We start from the raw sequence: 16,741 nt of genomic DNA, 5'->3' as shown, positions 1-16,741 counted from the left end.
CGGAGATGCTGCGCCGTGCCTCCATCGCTCAAGCTGCCTGTGGTGAAAGCAGGAGCCGAGCGCTGGGCTGTGTTACCTAGTGGCTAGCGCACAGCAATGGGAATCGGGAGACCTGGGTTCAAATCCTCACTCTGCCTCTGGGCTGCTGGGGACCTGGGGCAAGTCCTGGCCCCACCCTGTGCCTCGGTTTCCCCTCTTGTGAGAGAGGGACCACGAGCCTGGCCTCCTTTCCAACACACGTTGAGATCTGCAGACGGGAAGCTCTCCAGGAGAGCCAGGCATTGTCAGCTTCATCTCCTGCTTAGCACCCAGCCCCGGGCCCACGCAGGCGACACATGGGGAGCCAAGGGTGTCTCTCAGCAGCACCCACTCCCCCACCCCCTGTTCCTGGTGGCGTGTCCCAGCTGTGCCCCTCCCCATCGGCAGCCGCCTGTGCGCCTCTCCTCACTCCAGGTACTGGTCCTCTCTGAGCAACCTGGTGGCATCCCTCCTGAACTCGGTCCGCTCCATTGCCTCCCTGCTCCTCCTCCTCTTCCTCTTCATCATCATCTTCTCCCTGCTGGGGATGCAGCTCTTTGGGGGCAAGTACGACTTTGAGGACATGGAGGTGCGGCGCAGCACCTTTGATAATTTCCCCCAAGCTCTCATCAGCGTCTTCCAGGTACGGGGGCGGGATGCCGTGGCCAGCAAGCTGCTGCTCTACTGCAGAGAGGAGGGGCTGGAGTCAGGACACCTGGGTTCTTCTGTGGGCTCAGGGAGACAGTGTAAGTTAGTGGTTAGAGCAGGGAGGTTGTGTTCTTGCTGGTCTGATGGAAATGGCCCTGCCCGGCTTGTTCCCTCGCCCTGTCTCCCAGATCCTGACTGGAGAAGAGTGGAACTCGATCATGTACGACGGGATCATGGCTTACGGCGGGCCCTCCTTCCCCGGCATGCTCGTCTGCATTTACTTCATCATCCTCTTTGTCTGTGGGAACTGTATCCTCTTCCTGGCCAGTGGGGCAGTGACAGTGGGGCGTTTTCCTGCCTTGTCCCTGGGGGGGGTTGACGCAGGACACATGGAAGAGGGGCCATGGGGCTGGGTATCTATGTTCAGATATCATAAAACCAGGAGCGGGGGAAATGGTGAAACAGGAGCGGCCTCTGAGAGGGCTGAAAAAATCAGATGGGGGAGCTCTCTTGGTCTTGTGGCTTCGGATCCCACTGCTGGCACCAATAGAGGTTCACTGGGGCAGACAAGAGGCAGCTGTCCTGAGCTTGTGACTGAGCTGGGGCTTTCCCCAGCTGCCTGAGTACATTGCACAGAGTACATAAGCTCATGGTAAGCAGCAATGGAAGGGGCTGTCTCCTCACAAGGGGCAGCCCCCACACATGAGCACGCGCCCTACGCTTCCTTACCTCCGTCCCCTCTCAGATATCCTGCTCAACGTCTTCCTGGCCATTGCCGTGGACAATCTGGCTGAGGCTGAGAGCCTGACATCTGCCCAGAAAGCCAAAGCCGAAGAGAAGAAGCGGCGGAAAATGTCCCGGTGAGTCGTGCTCTCTGCTCTGAGGCCAGGGCTTGCAAATCAGTGAGTGCCTCTGGTCTGGGCATCAGCTCCTCAGCATTCATTGCATCTCTGCCGTAGCCTCACTCCCCGCCTCTCCTCTTTGCTTCTCCCATCCAGCGGTTACCCCGAGAAATCCGAGGAGGACAAGCTCCTGCTGGCCAAGAAGCTGGAGCAGAAAGCCAAGGCCGAAGGGATCCCAACCACAGCCAAGGTCAGTGCTGCAGCTCTGCTGCACTGGCAGACCTGGGGGAGCTGGCAATGCTACAATCCTGCCTGGAAATCCCCACGCCGCTGGGCAGAGCCCTAGGTTGGTGATGACGTGTGACCCGCAAAGGTTAGGGGCAGGCCAGGCCTGGACTTCAGCTGCTTCTCTGGCCTGTCCTCTTGAGCCTGCAGAGTGCAGAGCTGCCTTCCTCGGGGGGCCTCCGGCCTCAGCCATGCGCTCCTCTGGCCACATGTCCAGCGGACCGTTCCCCATCAGCTGAGTGCGTTCCTGATGCGTTCCCATTCTTCAGCCGGTTGTGCATGAAAGATCAATAGCCAAGAGGGCAGGGAGATCCCCCTGGGCCCCCAGAAACTCTCAGGCAGTGCTCAGGGTGCTCAGGGGGCCCAGGATCAAGGGCCCTGTTCCATGGGGCTGCCAGGGGGAGTTTCCACTCAAGATCTTTATACACAGGTGACACCTGCCCCCAGCCTGTCAGGGCTTTGCGCTCCTGGCCAGTGGTCCTGGCTCCTTGCCCACGTTCTTTGTGTCGTGGTCCCGCCGAGGTTGGTGCCCCCTTGCACCAGGCGGCACAAACCCAGGACACAGCGATGGTCCCTGCCTGCAAGGGGCTGCCGCCCCCATGGCGGTCCCTGCCTCCCACCGGGCAGCTGTGGCCCAGTAGGGCTGGAGCACGGCTCCCGAGTCACCTTTTTCTCTCCTCCTCAGCTAAAAGTGGACGAGTTTGAATCCAACGTCAATGAGATCAAAGACCCCTACCCCTCTGCTGACTTCCCAGGTAAGGCTCCTGCCCAGGCCGCCAGAGAGCTACCCACCGGCGCCACTGCCCTCAGAAGGCTCTGGGCCCACGAGCGCAGCCAGCTCGGGGCTGACCCCAGTGCAGAGCTGCCTGGCTGCACCCAGCCAACGCCAGGTTGGAGTCAGCTCTGTGGGTTGTGTGGGGGGCGATCGGGGGGTGCTAGCGCTCCTGTGGGGGGGGGATCCGACGCTGCACTCACCTTGCGTCTCTGAGGCGCAAGGCCCACACCTGCTAGTGGGGTATTAGGAGCCCTGAGATGGGGCCCTCCCCACTCCCTGGGGCAACGGTAGCTGTGGCTGCGGTAGGAGGTTGGAGGTCTGTACTGGAGTGTCGGGTCCCCCCGGGGCTGTGGGTGAAGGGGGGAGCATCCGAAGTACAGCAGCCGCATGCTGCCTGTGGGGCGCAACAGGAAACGCAGCCAAGGGCAGGTGGTCAGCGCTGCCCTGCCGACTCACCCAGCAGCCGGAGGCCTCAGGCATCCACCTGGGTAAGAACCAGCCCCTTGGGCTGCCCAGGAGGGAGCGAGGCGGAGGGAGCCTGCTCCACGCTGAGGTTCAGCTGCTCTGAAGCTGTCTTGGCTCCTGCTGAGCGAAGGCCCCAACGCCCCCGGCTCCGAGCGACTCACCCTGTTCCGCCCTCACTCCCCGTGCTCCGCAGGTGATGATGAGGAAGATGAGCCCGAAATCCCCCTGAGCCCACGGCCGCGCCCTCTGGCAGAGCTGCAGCTGAAGGAGAAAGCCGTGCCCATGCCCGAAGCCAGCGCCTTCTTCATCTTCAGCCCCACCAACAAGTAGGTGCTGTGTCTCCCTGGCCGTGAGCTGCGGGGGCTGAAACACCTCTGGCTCTGCTGGTCACGGCCGGCCGGGCCCACAGGCTGTGCCGGGGTGTTGGAGAATCACCCAGAGCGGCTGTCGCCCCAGCGCTCACGCAGGGATCTGCCAGCTGCTCTGCTCCCCAGCTCTGAGCTGGGCCCTAAGCATCTCCCACGCCCCCTTTGGGGCCCCCTCGCCAGCCCCAGCGCTCCCTCTCTCCCCCAGGATCCGAGTGCTGTGCCACCGAATCGTCAACGCCACCTGGTTCACCAACTTCATCCTGCTCTTCATCCTGCTCAGCAGCATCTCGCTGGCGGCCGAGGACCCCATCCAGCCCGAGTCCTTCCGGAACCAGGTGCCCCGGGGCTGGCGGGGGCCGTTGGTTGGGGAGGGTGGTTTGAGCTCCCAGAAACATGCAGCTGCAGGGGAACTACTTGCCATGCTACGGCCCTGGTAGGGTGGCCCGGGAGTCAGGGCCCCGGCCCTGAGAGGGGAGTGGTGGCTAGTGGTTAGATCAGGGGCTACGGAGACAGACGCCCTGGTTCTAGTCCTGGCGGTGGGAGGGCTCGGCAGACCGCCCTGGGGGAGAACTGGTGAAGGGGGTTGGCTGAGGGTAGGGGATCCCCTGCAGCTGCTGCTGCTGTCGTCCGCCCCTGCCGCCCACTCCATGTGCCAGGTAATCCTCCCTCTCCCATCAATAGGGGGGGAAGCAGCCACTGTGGGTTCCCAGAGTGTGGGTGAATGGCTTAAAACAGGGCTACTGACAGCCCCAGCCTGGGGGTCCCCCACTGTAAGGACCACACCGGTCGCACTGGCCAGCCACAAGTCCCACGCAATTTCCTCCGACACTCCAGCTCCCCTTGGGCCACAGCCGGTCCCCTCCTCGCGCAGTGGAGAGGTTCTGAGAACCAATCGCACCAAATCCAAACAGGTTCTCCCAGTCCCAAAGGGCCAGCCACATCCCCAGGCAATGTGTGTCTCAGATCGTACAACGCTGCACCAGTCCTTGAGAATTTAAAACCCAAAGGGTAACTAGTAACAAGGAAGAAAGAAGAGGGTGAGGGTGGAACTGTGGAAGCAAACCGATCACGCACACCCATCACAAGGTTCCTGGTGCAGCTTGCAGCAGAGGTGGAGTCGAAGTCTCTGGAGTACATCCCCTGTTAGGCCGGGTCAGTGATCCTTCCAGCTCGGTTCCTAGCTGAGATGCTCCTGAAGTGCAGAGCTGGACTGAAGACAAACTGGAGGAACCTCAGGGCCCTCCATCCCCGTGCCGCTGTTGGGGGAATTCATTGTTCTCCCTGTGTGGATGCACATCTGAGCCGGAGCCTGTCACAGGGGCAGGTCACCTGTCCGTGTCCTTTTGAGGCAACAGCCATTGCCTCTCTGCTGGGTTGCACCTTGCAGCCAGGTTCCTCTGTCAAATACAGCTCAGCTTGCCTAGGAAGCTTCCACCATAGGTCACCACGCCTCCCATTGTGGTCTCCCAGAAACTAACATTTCAAGTGTAAACACGGAGCCAATATTTCTAATTCCATATGTAAATATGATACAAACATATGAGCCACATAAATAGATTCAGTGAATCACCAGCTTTCAGTCGATACCTCACTTGGCCCCCTTGCTATAATACAATTTGTTGCAAGCATATTACAGTGGTTGTAGCAACGTTTTACATCTTAAAATCCAATAACGTCGCACTCTAGAAATCTGGAACTTAGACTCCTGCTTCTGCCCCGGTTCTGCCACTGACTGCCTAGGTAATCATTGGCAAATCACTTAACCTACCTCTGTGCCTCAGTTTCACACCTTTAAAGCATCTCGGATGGTAACGTTTTGGATGCATGGGACCTTTTCTCTGAGGACCCCCAAAGCACTGTTGCTTGTGGGGAAACTGAGGCACAAAAAAGAGGCACAATTGCATGACCAAGGTCAGTCATCAGGATGCTGACAGATGTGGGAGAAGAACCTAATAATCCTGACCTGTTAGACCCTGGCTCTGTCCCAGAACCAAGCGCTGAACCCAGGATGTCCAGCTATAAGTCCCCAGTATTAACCACCATCTCTCCCAAAGCTGGCAGAACTAGCACAAGAAGCCCTGGCTCTAGCCATTGGGCTGCTGGTGTCTGCCAGGGACAGCCCTTTCCTTGCTGCTGGGAGGCTGCATGCTTTCGTGTCAGTAGATACGCTGGCATGAAAGAAGCAGGTGCAGTGCAAACATGTCTGAGTTATCGTGGCATTAATTATTTGTACCCGGTGTGCAGTTTCCACTCCTCAGGACAGTGCGCCAAAGCTCCTGCCCGTGCGACGTTCAAGTAGTGTCTTGTCTCTTGCGTCACCAAAACCTCCGCTTGATTTTTGTCTGCAGGTTCTGAGCTATTTTGACATCGGCTTCACCTCCGTGTTCACGGTTGAAATCGTCCTGAAGGTGAGTCACGGCCCTTCTTACGGGTGTGTTAGTTTTGCCAAAAGTGCAATGTTTTGCGACACGCTGTTGGTCTTGACAAAAATTCCAGAAATGCCCCCAAACCATCTCAAAACAAAAATCTAAGGTGAGGTGATTTTCCAAAACGCATTTGGAATGCCAGGTCCTTTCTTTCTCCAACTTTCCCTTGTTCCACAACAGGTTGCAATCGATACAACCAAAATCACTACGGTATCTGCCGGAAAGTCGTCCCATAGCTCGACCTGTTGTCATGATGTGTCAGAATATAACAAACTATCACTTTAGTTTCTTTTCAAACTCCTCCCAGACAGCCGCCCCCCTAGCCCGAACTGAAACATTTTCTCTTCAACTCCTCTTGAGCAAAATGGCTCCTGATTGCACTGCAACAAAGTAGTTTGCTGGTGGATTTGCAAAGCAAACAGGAAACGTTAATCTAGAAGAGAAAAGTTTTCAATCAGTGCCAAGTAGGAGCTGCCCTTCGTGGTTTAAACCGCCACAGGTTCAACGGCTGCGTCTGCAGGGCTCCTGTTGGTGATAAAACTTTAGTCATCTGGGGTGTGAAAAGAACATTCACCCCCTCCCGCTCCCACACACCAAAACTTTCAGAGCTGAAAACTGCCAGGATACAGGGCACTTCATTGCCCTTTCATTCAGGGTGGGGTGTTTTTTCTGCAGGATCTCTCTCCCCCGGTGGAAAAGCAGCAGTCCACTGCCCACGTCACGACCTTCCCGCAGCCACAGAGTAACATGGGCAGTGTAGATGTACTCAGAGATTCCAGGGCCGGCAGAGACCATTACTTGTGACCGTCTGGTTTGACCTGCTATGTGATGCGGGTCACAGAACTTCCCCACAACGGCTTCTAGAGAAAAACCTCCCCTGTTGGGTGACAGGTTGTCCGTCAGAATGCTGCTTGACTTCCCGCAGTGGTGGTGCAAGCTACAGACCTGTGTGAAATAATATAAAATTAAACGTAACTGCAAGACAATAAAATCTGGAACAATTGGCCAGTGTCCCAAATGTGACATTTTCCAAACCTTCCTTCTGCCGGGTATTTGGGGAATGCCGGTTAGGTTCCAATCCGGATCAAACCCAAATGATGAAACGTCCCAGGAAACAGCACTGCTGAGCTTGGGCCAGCTCGGCCCTCGAGCCCTGTGAGATGGCGCCGTTGCCAAGGCTGTGCTGTGGCTGGGTGGCAGCCGTTTGTGGCGCTCAGCCTGGTTCCTCGGCGTCTGTGTCGGCTACCACCATCCGGTTGGTGGCTGGTCCAAGAACAGTCTCTGGAGAGACTCTTGCAGCGCGGGGCTGAGGGCTGGCGGTACGCGATTAGCTTCTCTTGCTGTGCCTACTTTGTGGATCCAAAGAGGGGTTTGGTCTCCAGCGCTCCGGCCTGGCTTCCTGAGCCCAGCAGGCACTGAAAAGAGCATCCGTAAAGTCATTAACCCCCCTCCTCTGCCCTTCAGATGACGGCGTACGGCGCGTTCCTTCACAAGGGCTCCTTCTGCCGGAACTACTTCAACATCCTGGATCTGGTGGTGGTGGCCGTCTCCCTCATCTCCATGGGAATCGAGTAAGCGCCCGCTGGAGCTGCAGGTCTGCCCGTCTGGGACAGGATGGTGCCATCTGAAGGAGCAGCAGGGACAGAGAATGGGTCTGGCCGTTGGTCTGTCCAGCCTGCTACCTTGCCTCCGACAATAGCCAGCACCTGGGCAGAGATGCAAGCTACAGAGGCGGTGTGGGGAGTAACACCGACCTGACACCTCTTGACCATCAGCTGGTGACCAGACACATGCGAGCAGGGGATTCCCCTGGCATTAGCATTCATACACTGCGCAGTGCCCCAGAACCAGCTGGCCACACTGCCAAGAGCAAGGGGACAGCCCCGGGACTGGACAGGAGAGGCATATGCCACAAATTGGCAAGCAAGGGTCTGTGGGCGGGCAAGCACCCACCTCGGGCTGCACTCGCTGTCCCCATCCCCTGCTTCCATCAGGGTGCCGAGGTCCAGCTCCTTGTGGCACTTGGGAGTCTTGCCTAGCGGCTTGTACTCTGGGTGGGGAAATCAGAGGGCCCCTGTGTGGCTGCAGAGGCCAGAATCACTTCCAGTGTTTGAGCCCCTCAGTCACAATAGAGGTATAATCTGAGTACGTATTTTTATTTGACAAATCCTTTTCTAGCCCTTTTCTGTGCCAGGCACTATGAGCGAGGGACGTGCGTCTGAACGAGTTGTGCGAGGCACTGATGAGTGAGGGACGTGCGTCTGAACGAGTTGTGCGAGGCACTGATGAGGGACGTGCGTCTGAACGAGTTGTGCGAGGCACTGATGAGCGAGGGACGTGCGTCTGAATGAGTTGTGCGAGGCCCTGATGAGTGAGGGACGTGCGTCTGAATGAGTTGTGCGAGGCACTGATGAGTGAGGGACGTGCGTCTGAACGAGTTGTGCGAGGCACTAATGAGTGAGGGACGTGTGGCTGAATGAGTTGTGCAAGGCACTAATGAGTGAGGGACGTGCGGCTGAACGAGTTGTGCGAGGCACTGAGTGAGCGACGTGCGGCTGAATGAGTTGTGCGAGGCACTGATGAGCGAGGGACGTAGATCTGAATGAGTTGTGCGAGGCACTGATGAGCGAGGGACGTAGATCTGAATGAGTTGTGCGAAGCACTAATGAGCGAGACGTGCATCTGAACAAGTTGTGCGAGGCACTAATGAGTGAGTGACGTGCGTCTGAGTGAGTTGTGTGAGGCACTAATGAGTGAGGGTTGTGTGTCAAAACAAGTTGCAAAACTTATAACATGCCAAAAATGAACGTGTGTGTAAATCTGAGGCCCCCTTTGAGCTTGAGGCTGAGACCAAATGGCCCTGCTGGGCCCCCTGGTAGGCCCTGACTGCCGGCTCCGTCCAGTAACGTGGGAGGAGCCGCAAAATATGCTGGCAGTGGACAGCGCTGCCCTTGGGACGCTTGGTTAAACTCAGCGGGTTTGCTCCCCTGCCTCTGCTGCAGCATGGCCCCTGGCCAGCCCCCTGCCCCTGCTTCTCTGAACCCACTGCAGCCTGACGCCTCCTCCCCCTGCTAGCGTGCACCCCTGCCTCTCCTCTGCACCGCACCCCACCTGCTTCCTGCAGCCCGCCCCCTCCTGCCCTGGCCAGGTACGGCTCCCCTGCCCATGTTCCAGGGGCAGGGGCGTAGGCTGGCCCCCAGATGAGTCGCTGCAGGCAGGTCTGGCTCTTGACCCTGTGGGGAGCTGATCTGTGGGGCTGTGCCCCAAGCCAGGTGACTCACCCCATCTCTGCCCCCCCCAGGTCCAGCGCCATCTCTGTGGTGAAGATCCTGAGGGTGCTGAGGGTCCTGCGGCCGCTGCGGGCCATTAACAGAGCCAAGGGGCTGAAGGTGAGAGCGGGGCGGGGAGAAAGGTCCCCGGACCAGGGCCCTCTGCCGGGGTAAACACGGCACCCCCAGAGCCGCAGCAAGGATCCAGCCTCTGCCAGACTCCAGCCATCACTGCTAGGCCTGACTTCACTCGGCTGCAAGTGCTTAGCTTGCTCTCTGGGCATCTGGGAGGCAGCATCTCCCGACTGCATCTGAGTCATCCACTTGCCCTGCACGCTGGCGTGGGGCGTCTGGCCCGGCTCCCTGCCCTGCACGCCGGTGTGGGGCGTCTGGCCCGGCTCCCTGCCCTGCACGCCAGCGTGGGGCCTCTGGGCCGGCTCCCTGCCCTGCACGCGGGTGTGGGGATTCTGCGCCGGCTGTTCCGGCATGTACCGCTAGCCGGCTGCGGTGTGGCAGGCCCGGCCCACCTCTGCCTTGGCCTCTCTCCCCAGCACGTGGTCCAGTGCGTGTTCGTGGCCATCAAGACCATCGGGAACATTGTGATCGTCACCACCTTGCTGCAGTTCATGTTTGCCTGCATCGGGGTGCAGCTGTTCAAGGTGAGCGGCCCCAGCCCCATGCTGAGGAGAGCAGGTCCCGGAAGGGGTCCCCTCTGGGAGAGCCTTCTCCTGTGTCACTGACTCGGGGAGGCCATGTCCTGAGAAAGCCCCTCAGATGTACCAGGCAGCCCCGTGGGGCAGGTGGGGCTGGGCTCTAACACCTCTCATGAGGTAGGGCCCAGCCTCCCATGACTGGGACGGGCCATGGAGACAGCTCAGGGCTAAGCCGGGCCAGAGTGTACAGCAGTCACCCTTGATGTTGCTGCCCAGGTCTATGAGTCAGGCCTCCTGCGGCCACAGTAACATCCCTGACTCTTCTGCTCACACTAGGGGAAGTTTAGCAGCTGTACGGACCCATCCAAGATGACGGAAGAGGAATGCAAGTAAGCAACCCCACCCTCACTGCACACACACGGCAGCCGCAGCTCAGGGACCGGGGCGTCCTCGCAGGAGGGGCACTGCTGGGGAAGGTGAAACAGCCCCGGTTTTCTGCCTCTTGCGCTCCCAGCCTGTTCCCCGGATGCTGTGGGGCAGAGGAGCCCGGGCGTGGGTCTCTGTGCAGAGCAAAGCCTGCAGGAGGGGGGCCAGTTTGCTGTACGAGCAGCATGCAGAGGTTAGCAGTGACAGCCAGGGCCAGGGAGGAGCTGGGCTTGTAAACCAGAGGTGAGCTGGGTCAATGGTTAGAGCACTAGCTTGGGGCTGTCCCGCTTTTCCTGGCACAACCTGAAAAAGCTCTTTCAGGTCTTCTTCATTCGTCCCCAAAGCAGGCGCAGGAGACGGCGGCCCCCGGAGTTCTGTGTCCTTTGCGAGTCCCCTCTCAGACAGGGGAGTCGGTGCAGAGCTCTGGAGCAGGCTGGGTGCTGCCTGGGGCAGGAGTCTGCCTGGCTGTGGATGTGCAGTGGCAGTGTGGGGTGGGGTTTGCCAAGCTGCTCCAGCCTGTAGCCCCAGGCTGCCCTGGCTAACCCCAGGTGCCCCAGGGGGAGATGCCCAGCCCCACAGAACATGGCTTGCCGACATCGGGCTGCAGAGTGGCAGGAGAGCCCCGGGCATGGGCCCTGACACCGGCAAACAGGATTGCAAGAAACCACTCAGCACAATGGCCCATTTCCCCAAGGAATGTCTATCTGGCGAGCCACTGAACAGGCTGTATGGGGGAGCAGAGCCCTGGCACCCCCAGGGATCCTTCCTCCGCACGCCCCGACTGCATGAATGGTGAGGCCCGGTACTGTCAGACTCTCATGCTCGGCCATGCTGCTTGCTGTGACCAGCACTGGCCTTGGGCCTCCTGCAGCGGGGAGTTCCGCCGGTTGATTGTGGTGAGACGGCACCGTGCTCTGAGCAGCAGCATGCGCGTGAGGGTCATGGGCAAAGGGTCTGCAGCGTTTCTGGGCCCCGTTCCCCTCTTGCTCGCCCTGGTCCATAAACGCAGCGCCGCTTCCCTTCCCAGAGGCTCCTTCGTCGTATACGTGGACGGCAGCCCCACGCAGCTCGAGCTGCACCCACGCGAGTGGGTGCACAACGACTTCCACTTCGACAACGTCCTCTCCGCCATGATGTCCCTCTTCACCGTCTCCACCTTCGAGGGCTGGCCGCAGTGAGTCAGGCGGGGCAGTGGGGGGGAGATCCCAGCGCCCCCCGGCGCTGCTGCCTGGCTGGAAAATGCCACTTTCCCGGAGGTGGAGGGAAGGGTCAGGCTCCCCTCTCAGGGCGCAAAGAGGCCAGGGCAGTGGAAGGGGCTGCAGCTGCTCTGGGCTCGGCCTGTGTGGATTGGTGACCCGCCGGCTCTCGGCTGCTCCCACAGGCTGCTGTATAAGGCCATTGACACCCACACCGAGGACATGGGCCCCATCTACAACTACCGGGTGGGGATCGCCATCTTCTTCATCGTCTACATCATCCTCATCGCCTTCTTCATGATGAACATCTTCGTCGGCTTCGTCATCGTCACCTTCCAGGAGCAGGGCGAGAGCGAGTACAAGAACTGTGAGCTAGACAAGAACCAGGTACTGCCCAGGGCCCCTGCCACGGACCTCTGACCTCCTGGGCTCTTCCCATCCCAGCTGCCCAACCAGCGCCCTGTGGGGCTGCAAGGGGGGCAGGCTAAGAGCGACTGTGGGGCTGGAACCAAGCGGTCCCTTAGCTCTCAAACGAACTCGCACAGGAAGGTGGGCAAAACCAAAGCCGCCCGGTCAGCTGAGGGTGAGCCCTCACAGCCAGCCCTGCGTCCCTGTCTGCAGAGGGTGCTGTCCTGCATGACTGTCCCGCCGACCAGCCGGGGGTTTCAGTTCCTCCCGCTGCTCAGCGCTAAAGGCGGTGGACTCCTCAGTGGTGCGAGGTGTGTGGCTGGGGACAGCCGTCTGTAAGTGACTGTCGCCGTGGGCAGTCGTGTCTCGTGGGCTGGGAAGGCAAAGGCAGGAAATGAGCCGAGGGTCAGCGCCGGAGGGACGGAAGCCAGTCAGGGGATGTGTGAGCCACACGCAGAGCAGGGGATCGAAGCCGGAAGGGAGCAGGACTCACACTCATGAAGTGCGGCTGCAGGGTGAGCTGCGGTCACTCCACTGTGCGGGTCAGGCTGAGAAGCGGGGCAGCCGAGTCGGCAGTTGCTTGGGCGGTTCCCAGGCAGCAGTGCAAGGGGGGTTTGTCAGGGACCTGGCCAGCGGCTGGTCCTCGCAGGACTCCCTCTCCTTTCCGAGTCCTCTCCCTGGAGCGCTTGGGCAGGGTGGCTGGGGGAGGCCGAGTGGAAGGCGTGCAGGGGAAGCAGAGCATGGCCGTGTTCCAGGGGTTCCCACAGACGCTTCTCTGAGCCAGATCCCTCCTCGTCCCTCAGCGTGTGGAGCCGACCCTGGGCTCGGCAGGAGCCCTGAGCCGCTGGCCCATGCACAGTGAGGGAAGCGAGCCGTGGGCTGGGATTCTCCAGGAAAGGCTTCAGCAGGGAGAAGTGGAACGCAGGTGGGTCTTGAGGGATTCTGGCAGCGGTAGTCAAAGAGCAATGGGGTTACACTGGTCTGTGATTGCAGCTGGCCCTCAGTCACTGACGGACGGATGGTGAACCCCAGGGTTTGGGCAGACAGCTGAGCTCTACCTCCGACCTGGAGGCTGGGGATTGGCCAGGCGCTTGTACTCCATCTTAGCCTCTTCTCCCAGGTACCGGCATCCCTCCGTCGGTGCTGGAGGTCTGCGGCGAGGTCGGCGCGCTGGGCGGGTTTTCAGAGAGCGGGATCCCTGGTTCACAGAGAAAGGGCCTGCTGGGTCAGGGCTGCTGGACTCCCAGGCTAGTTCTAGGTACCAGCCATCGTCCTGGGGTAGCTTAGGAGGTAGAGTCAGGGCTCTCTCTGCCAGACCATCATTGCTCCTAGGGAAGCCGGCGAGGTGCAAGGCTCAGCACCAGAGAGGTGTACAAACTCCTGTCAAAAGCAGGAAATAAATAGGGGCACCGGGTGGGGGCTGCCCTTGCGGGCCGCCTCTGCAGGAAGAAGGGGTTGGCTTTGAGCAGCTGAGATAATGTTATCGGCGGGCTGGAGAAAATGTGCCGCTTTCATCGAGTGGTTGGCAAATGTACTCAGGAGAGGACCTGATGCAGGAGCCCACGTATCCCGGGCCTGGTGTGAGGCCTGAGGCATAGGCAAAGTCAAGGCTTTGCTAATATCACGCAAAATGAAGCTGTGAGCAAGAGGCACGGAGGTTGGCAAGAACAGGGCTGATATTACAGAAACCCTCCCCCCAAGGGGTCCTAGGCACAGGCTGGAAACACATGCCAGAGAGATGGCAACAGAACACCTCCTGAGGGAACATCTCGGTGCTAACACCCACCCAGCTAACAGGAACATCCCAGCCCAGGGTCAGGGCAGGGGCTAAGCTGACAGCAAGGTAGGTAATGACGGGGTCCCTGTGCTCTGCTCACTCTCTGACCTGACTAGGACCTGGGTCTAGGGAGCCCAGGATGACGGCTTTCCCCGCAGGGGCACTGCTTCTATGCACAATCTCCTACCAGAGCGGCTACCTGCTTCTGCTAAGCAATCTGCCCAACCTTGTATACAACAGTGACACCCAGAGGAGCTTTCCAGGCCTGCCGGGGGGGGAGACACTGTGCGTTCAAAAGTCTCTCTCCTTCCTCAGCAGAAGTTGGGCCAGTAAAAGATACCGCTTCCCCACCGTGTCTCTGCTACACTGAGTAGGATCAGGCCAGGCCAGCAGCTGCATGGGGGGGTCACCAGAGGGCTGTGAGTGGGTCCACAGGCAGTGCCCTGACCTGGTGCTGGGGGCACCATGTTGCAGGTATTCCCATGCCCTGACCAACTGGAGATGCTAGCGACCTTGTGGCTCATTGTACTAAAAGGAGGTTGTTAACCCAGGCCACTGGGGCCAGAAGGTACGGAAAGCCCAGGCGATGGCTGCTAACTGCATCCCCAGGGCAGCTGGGGGCAGAAATGTTTCATCATGACCATTTTCCAGGTTGCAATGTTGTCAAAACCGTGTCTGTTCTGATGAAATATTATTTAGAGCTGCCCCCTCAGACATGGCAGCCAACAACCCCACATTTCTGGAAGAGGACGGTTGGGGGGCGTGTTTTGATTTTTCATTCTCAAGCAAACGATCTGTGTGGCTGAAGTCAATGGAAACATCCCTGTTTCCTCAGAACAAAACGTTTCCATTGGCCCCAGACAAAACTCTCCCCGAATTCTGCTTCATGGGAGATTGCAAATTTTTTTGTTTTCAGAACAGGAGAAAACGTTAAAAATCGCAGGAATTCCCGCACACTGGGAAATCTGGGCTTCAGAACCAGGGGGAAAGTGTTCAAAGTCGCAGGAATTCCCGTGCATTGGGAAATCTGGGCTTGAGAACCAGGGGGAAAGTGTTCAAAGTCACAGGAATTCCCACGCAGTGGGAAATCTGGGCTTGGGAACCAGGGGGAAAGTGTTCAAAGTCACAGGAATTCCCACGCGCTGGGAAATCTGGGCTTGGGAACCAGGGGGAAAGTGTTCAAAGTCGCAGGAATTCCCGCGCACTGGGAAATCTGGGCTTGGGAACCAGGGGGAAAGTGTTCAAAGTTGCAGGAATTCCCGTGCACAGGGAAATCTGGGCTTGAGAACCAGGGGGAAAGTGTTCAAAGTCACAGGAATTCCCGTGCATTGGGAAATCTGGGCTTGAGAACCAGGGGGAAAGTGTTCAAAGTCACAGGAATTCCCGCGCAGTGGGATATCTGGGCTTGGGCTGGCTGTGCGGGAGGGCACAGGAAGGGGAGCTGGAGGTTTTACAGCTGGGAGTGTTTCATAATCACCTGCACTCCATGGTCCTCAAAGTACGACACTGTCCTCCTCTCGCCCCCAGCGCCAGTGTGTTCAGTATGCCCTGAAAGCCCGCCCGCTGAGACGCTACATCCCCAAGAACCCCTATCAGTACAAGATCTGGTACGTGGTGACCTCCTCCTACTTCGAGTACCTCATGTTCTTCCTGATCATGTTGAACACCGTCTGCCTGGGCATGCAGGTGAGGATGGGGCAAAGGAAGTGCCGTTGATCAGCTGTCTGTGGGTGTAAAGTTAGAGGTTTTTCTGGCCCAGCTGAGAGGGCCAAAATAGGACAAATAGCCTAAAACAGGGCTACTGACTGGAGTTCCTCCACTATAAGGCACCAAACCCGTCACACAGAACACCTCTGTTGCCACTCTGGCCAGCCAAAAGTCACACAAGCAATTCCCTCCGACGTGCCAGCTTCTCTCATGCCGCAGCTGGTCCCCTCCTCGCACAGATAAGAGGTTATGAAGACTAATCTCACCAAATCCAGACAGGTTCTCCCAGCCTCAAAGGACAAGCCACATTCCTAGGTCCATGTGTGCCTCAGATCTTACCCATAACAGAACTCTGGGCCAGTCCTCTAGAATCTAAAATCTAAAGGTTTATTAATAAAAGAAGAAAGAAATAAGAGGGAGAGAATAGAACTGTGAAAGCATCTGATCACACACACCCATCACAAAGTTCTTGGTGCAGGCTGCAGCAGCGGCAGAGTAGCTGGTATCTTGAAAGCCTCTGGAGCACACCCTTTGTTAGGCCGGGTCAGCCCAAGTTCATAACAGAGCCTGACGTACTTCTGAGGTGGTGAGCTGGAGCGAAGACAAAGAGGGAAGAACTCTCAGGGCTCCCTTGATACCCTTGCCGATGAGGAGGGCGATGGGGCAGGACACAGGGCTGGAAGAGGAAGGGGGCTGAGAGCCCTTGGCCAGGCTGTGTGTGAAACGGGGCAAAGTGTCACAACTTCCGTTCATGTTCTTAGCCTGCCTGAGCTCTCGATTTGTACATTGGTCTTGGGCTCTCACGTCTGGTCCAGCCCCTAGGCCCAGCCCCTGACCTGCTCCCCAAAGCCCGGGGTTAACTTGCACCTGTTCCCATCTCCCCAGCACTACAACCAGTCAGATGAGATGAACCATCTCTCAGACAACCTCAATCTGGCTTTCACCATCCTCTTCACCGTGGAGATGGTCCTCAAGCTCATGGCCTTCAAAGCCAAGGTGGGTGTGGGGTAAAAGTCCGGGGGCGGGCGCCTGGAGAAGGATGCTAGGGAGGACATAACGTGGTCTGGGGGGTGGATCTGGAGGAGATGGGGGTGTGAATCAGGGAAGGGGGGGCTCGCCTCAGGTGGCGCACGCGGCATCTCCTCCCCACGTGGCGTCTCTGAACATCTTGTAGCCTGGGGCACTGCAGAGACCTGCTCATGGTGCTGGGCCCCGTCGCAGGTCTGGGCAATGCCAACCGAAGTTGGCGGTGGGACTAGGCAGCTCCCCTCCCGAGGGGAGGAGCACGGCCAATCCAGCCCACAAGGGGGAGCCCTTCCTCCAGCTGCCTACCCCCCATTGCTGTCCTGGGCATCTCTCCCATGGGGCTGGGGGGCTAAGGGCCCTCCCTGGATCTCTGCTGGCCCCCTGCAAACCAGGGCAAGCGGGCTGTGTGCGCCCAGCCCCCCGGGAGCCCAGAGCCTCGTGAGCCACGTCAG

The 16,741-nt window shown here is 58.8% G+C and overlaps 1 protein-coding gene across 1 annotated transcript in view; it reads left to right on the top strand.

Annotated features, from left to right (window-relative positions):
- The window catches only part of CACNA1S (calcium voltage-gated channel subunit alpha1 S), an 84,796-nt gene that overhangs the window by 26,273 nt on the left and 41,782 nt on the right, over nt 1-16,741 (top strand). The window contains exons 12-27 of the mRNA XM_074977324.1: nt 454-661; nt 855-975; nt 1,412-1,526; nt 1,665-1,758; nt 2,479-2,548; nt 3,227-3,359; nt 3,607-3,736; nt 5,750-5,809; nt 7,292-7,398; nt 9,129-9,216; nt 9,648-9,755; nt 10,086-10,138; nt 11,203-11,349; nt 11,557-11,758; nt 15,084-15,242; nt 16,149-16,259. Of these exons, the coding sequence (XP_074833425.1) occupies nt 454-661; nt 855-975; nt 1,412-1,526; nt 1,665-1,758; nt 2,479-2,548; nt 3,227-3,359; nt 3,607-3,736; nt 5,750-5,809; nt 7,292-7,398; nt 9,129-9,216; nt 9,648-9,755; nt 10,086-10,138; nt 11,203-11,349; nt 11,557-11,758; nt 15,084-15,242; nt 16,149-16,259 (1,906 nt within the window). The remainder of the gene's footprint in view (nt 1-453; nt 662-854; nt 976-1,411; nt 1,527-1,664; nt 1,759-2,478; nt 2,549-3,226; nt 3,360-3,606; nt 3,737-5,749; nt 5,810-7,291; nt 7,399-9,128; nt 9,217-9,647; nt 9,756-10,085; nt 10,139-11,202; nt 11,350-11,556; nt 11,759-15,083; nt 15,243-16,148; nt 16,260-16,741) is intronic.

This window comes from Carettochelys insculpta, chromosome 26 (assembly GCF_033958435.1).
Source record: "Carettochelys insculpta isolate YL-2023 chromosome 26, ASM3395843v1, whole genome shotgun sequence".
NCBI lineage: Eukaryota > Metazoa > Chordata > Testudines > Carettochelyidae > Carettochelys > Carettochelys insculpta.
The sequence above is the reverse complement of the archived record's forward strand: the minus strand, read 5'-3'. Positions and strand labels throughout refer to the sequence as shown.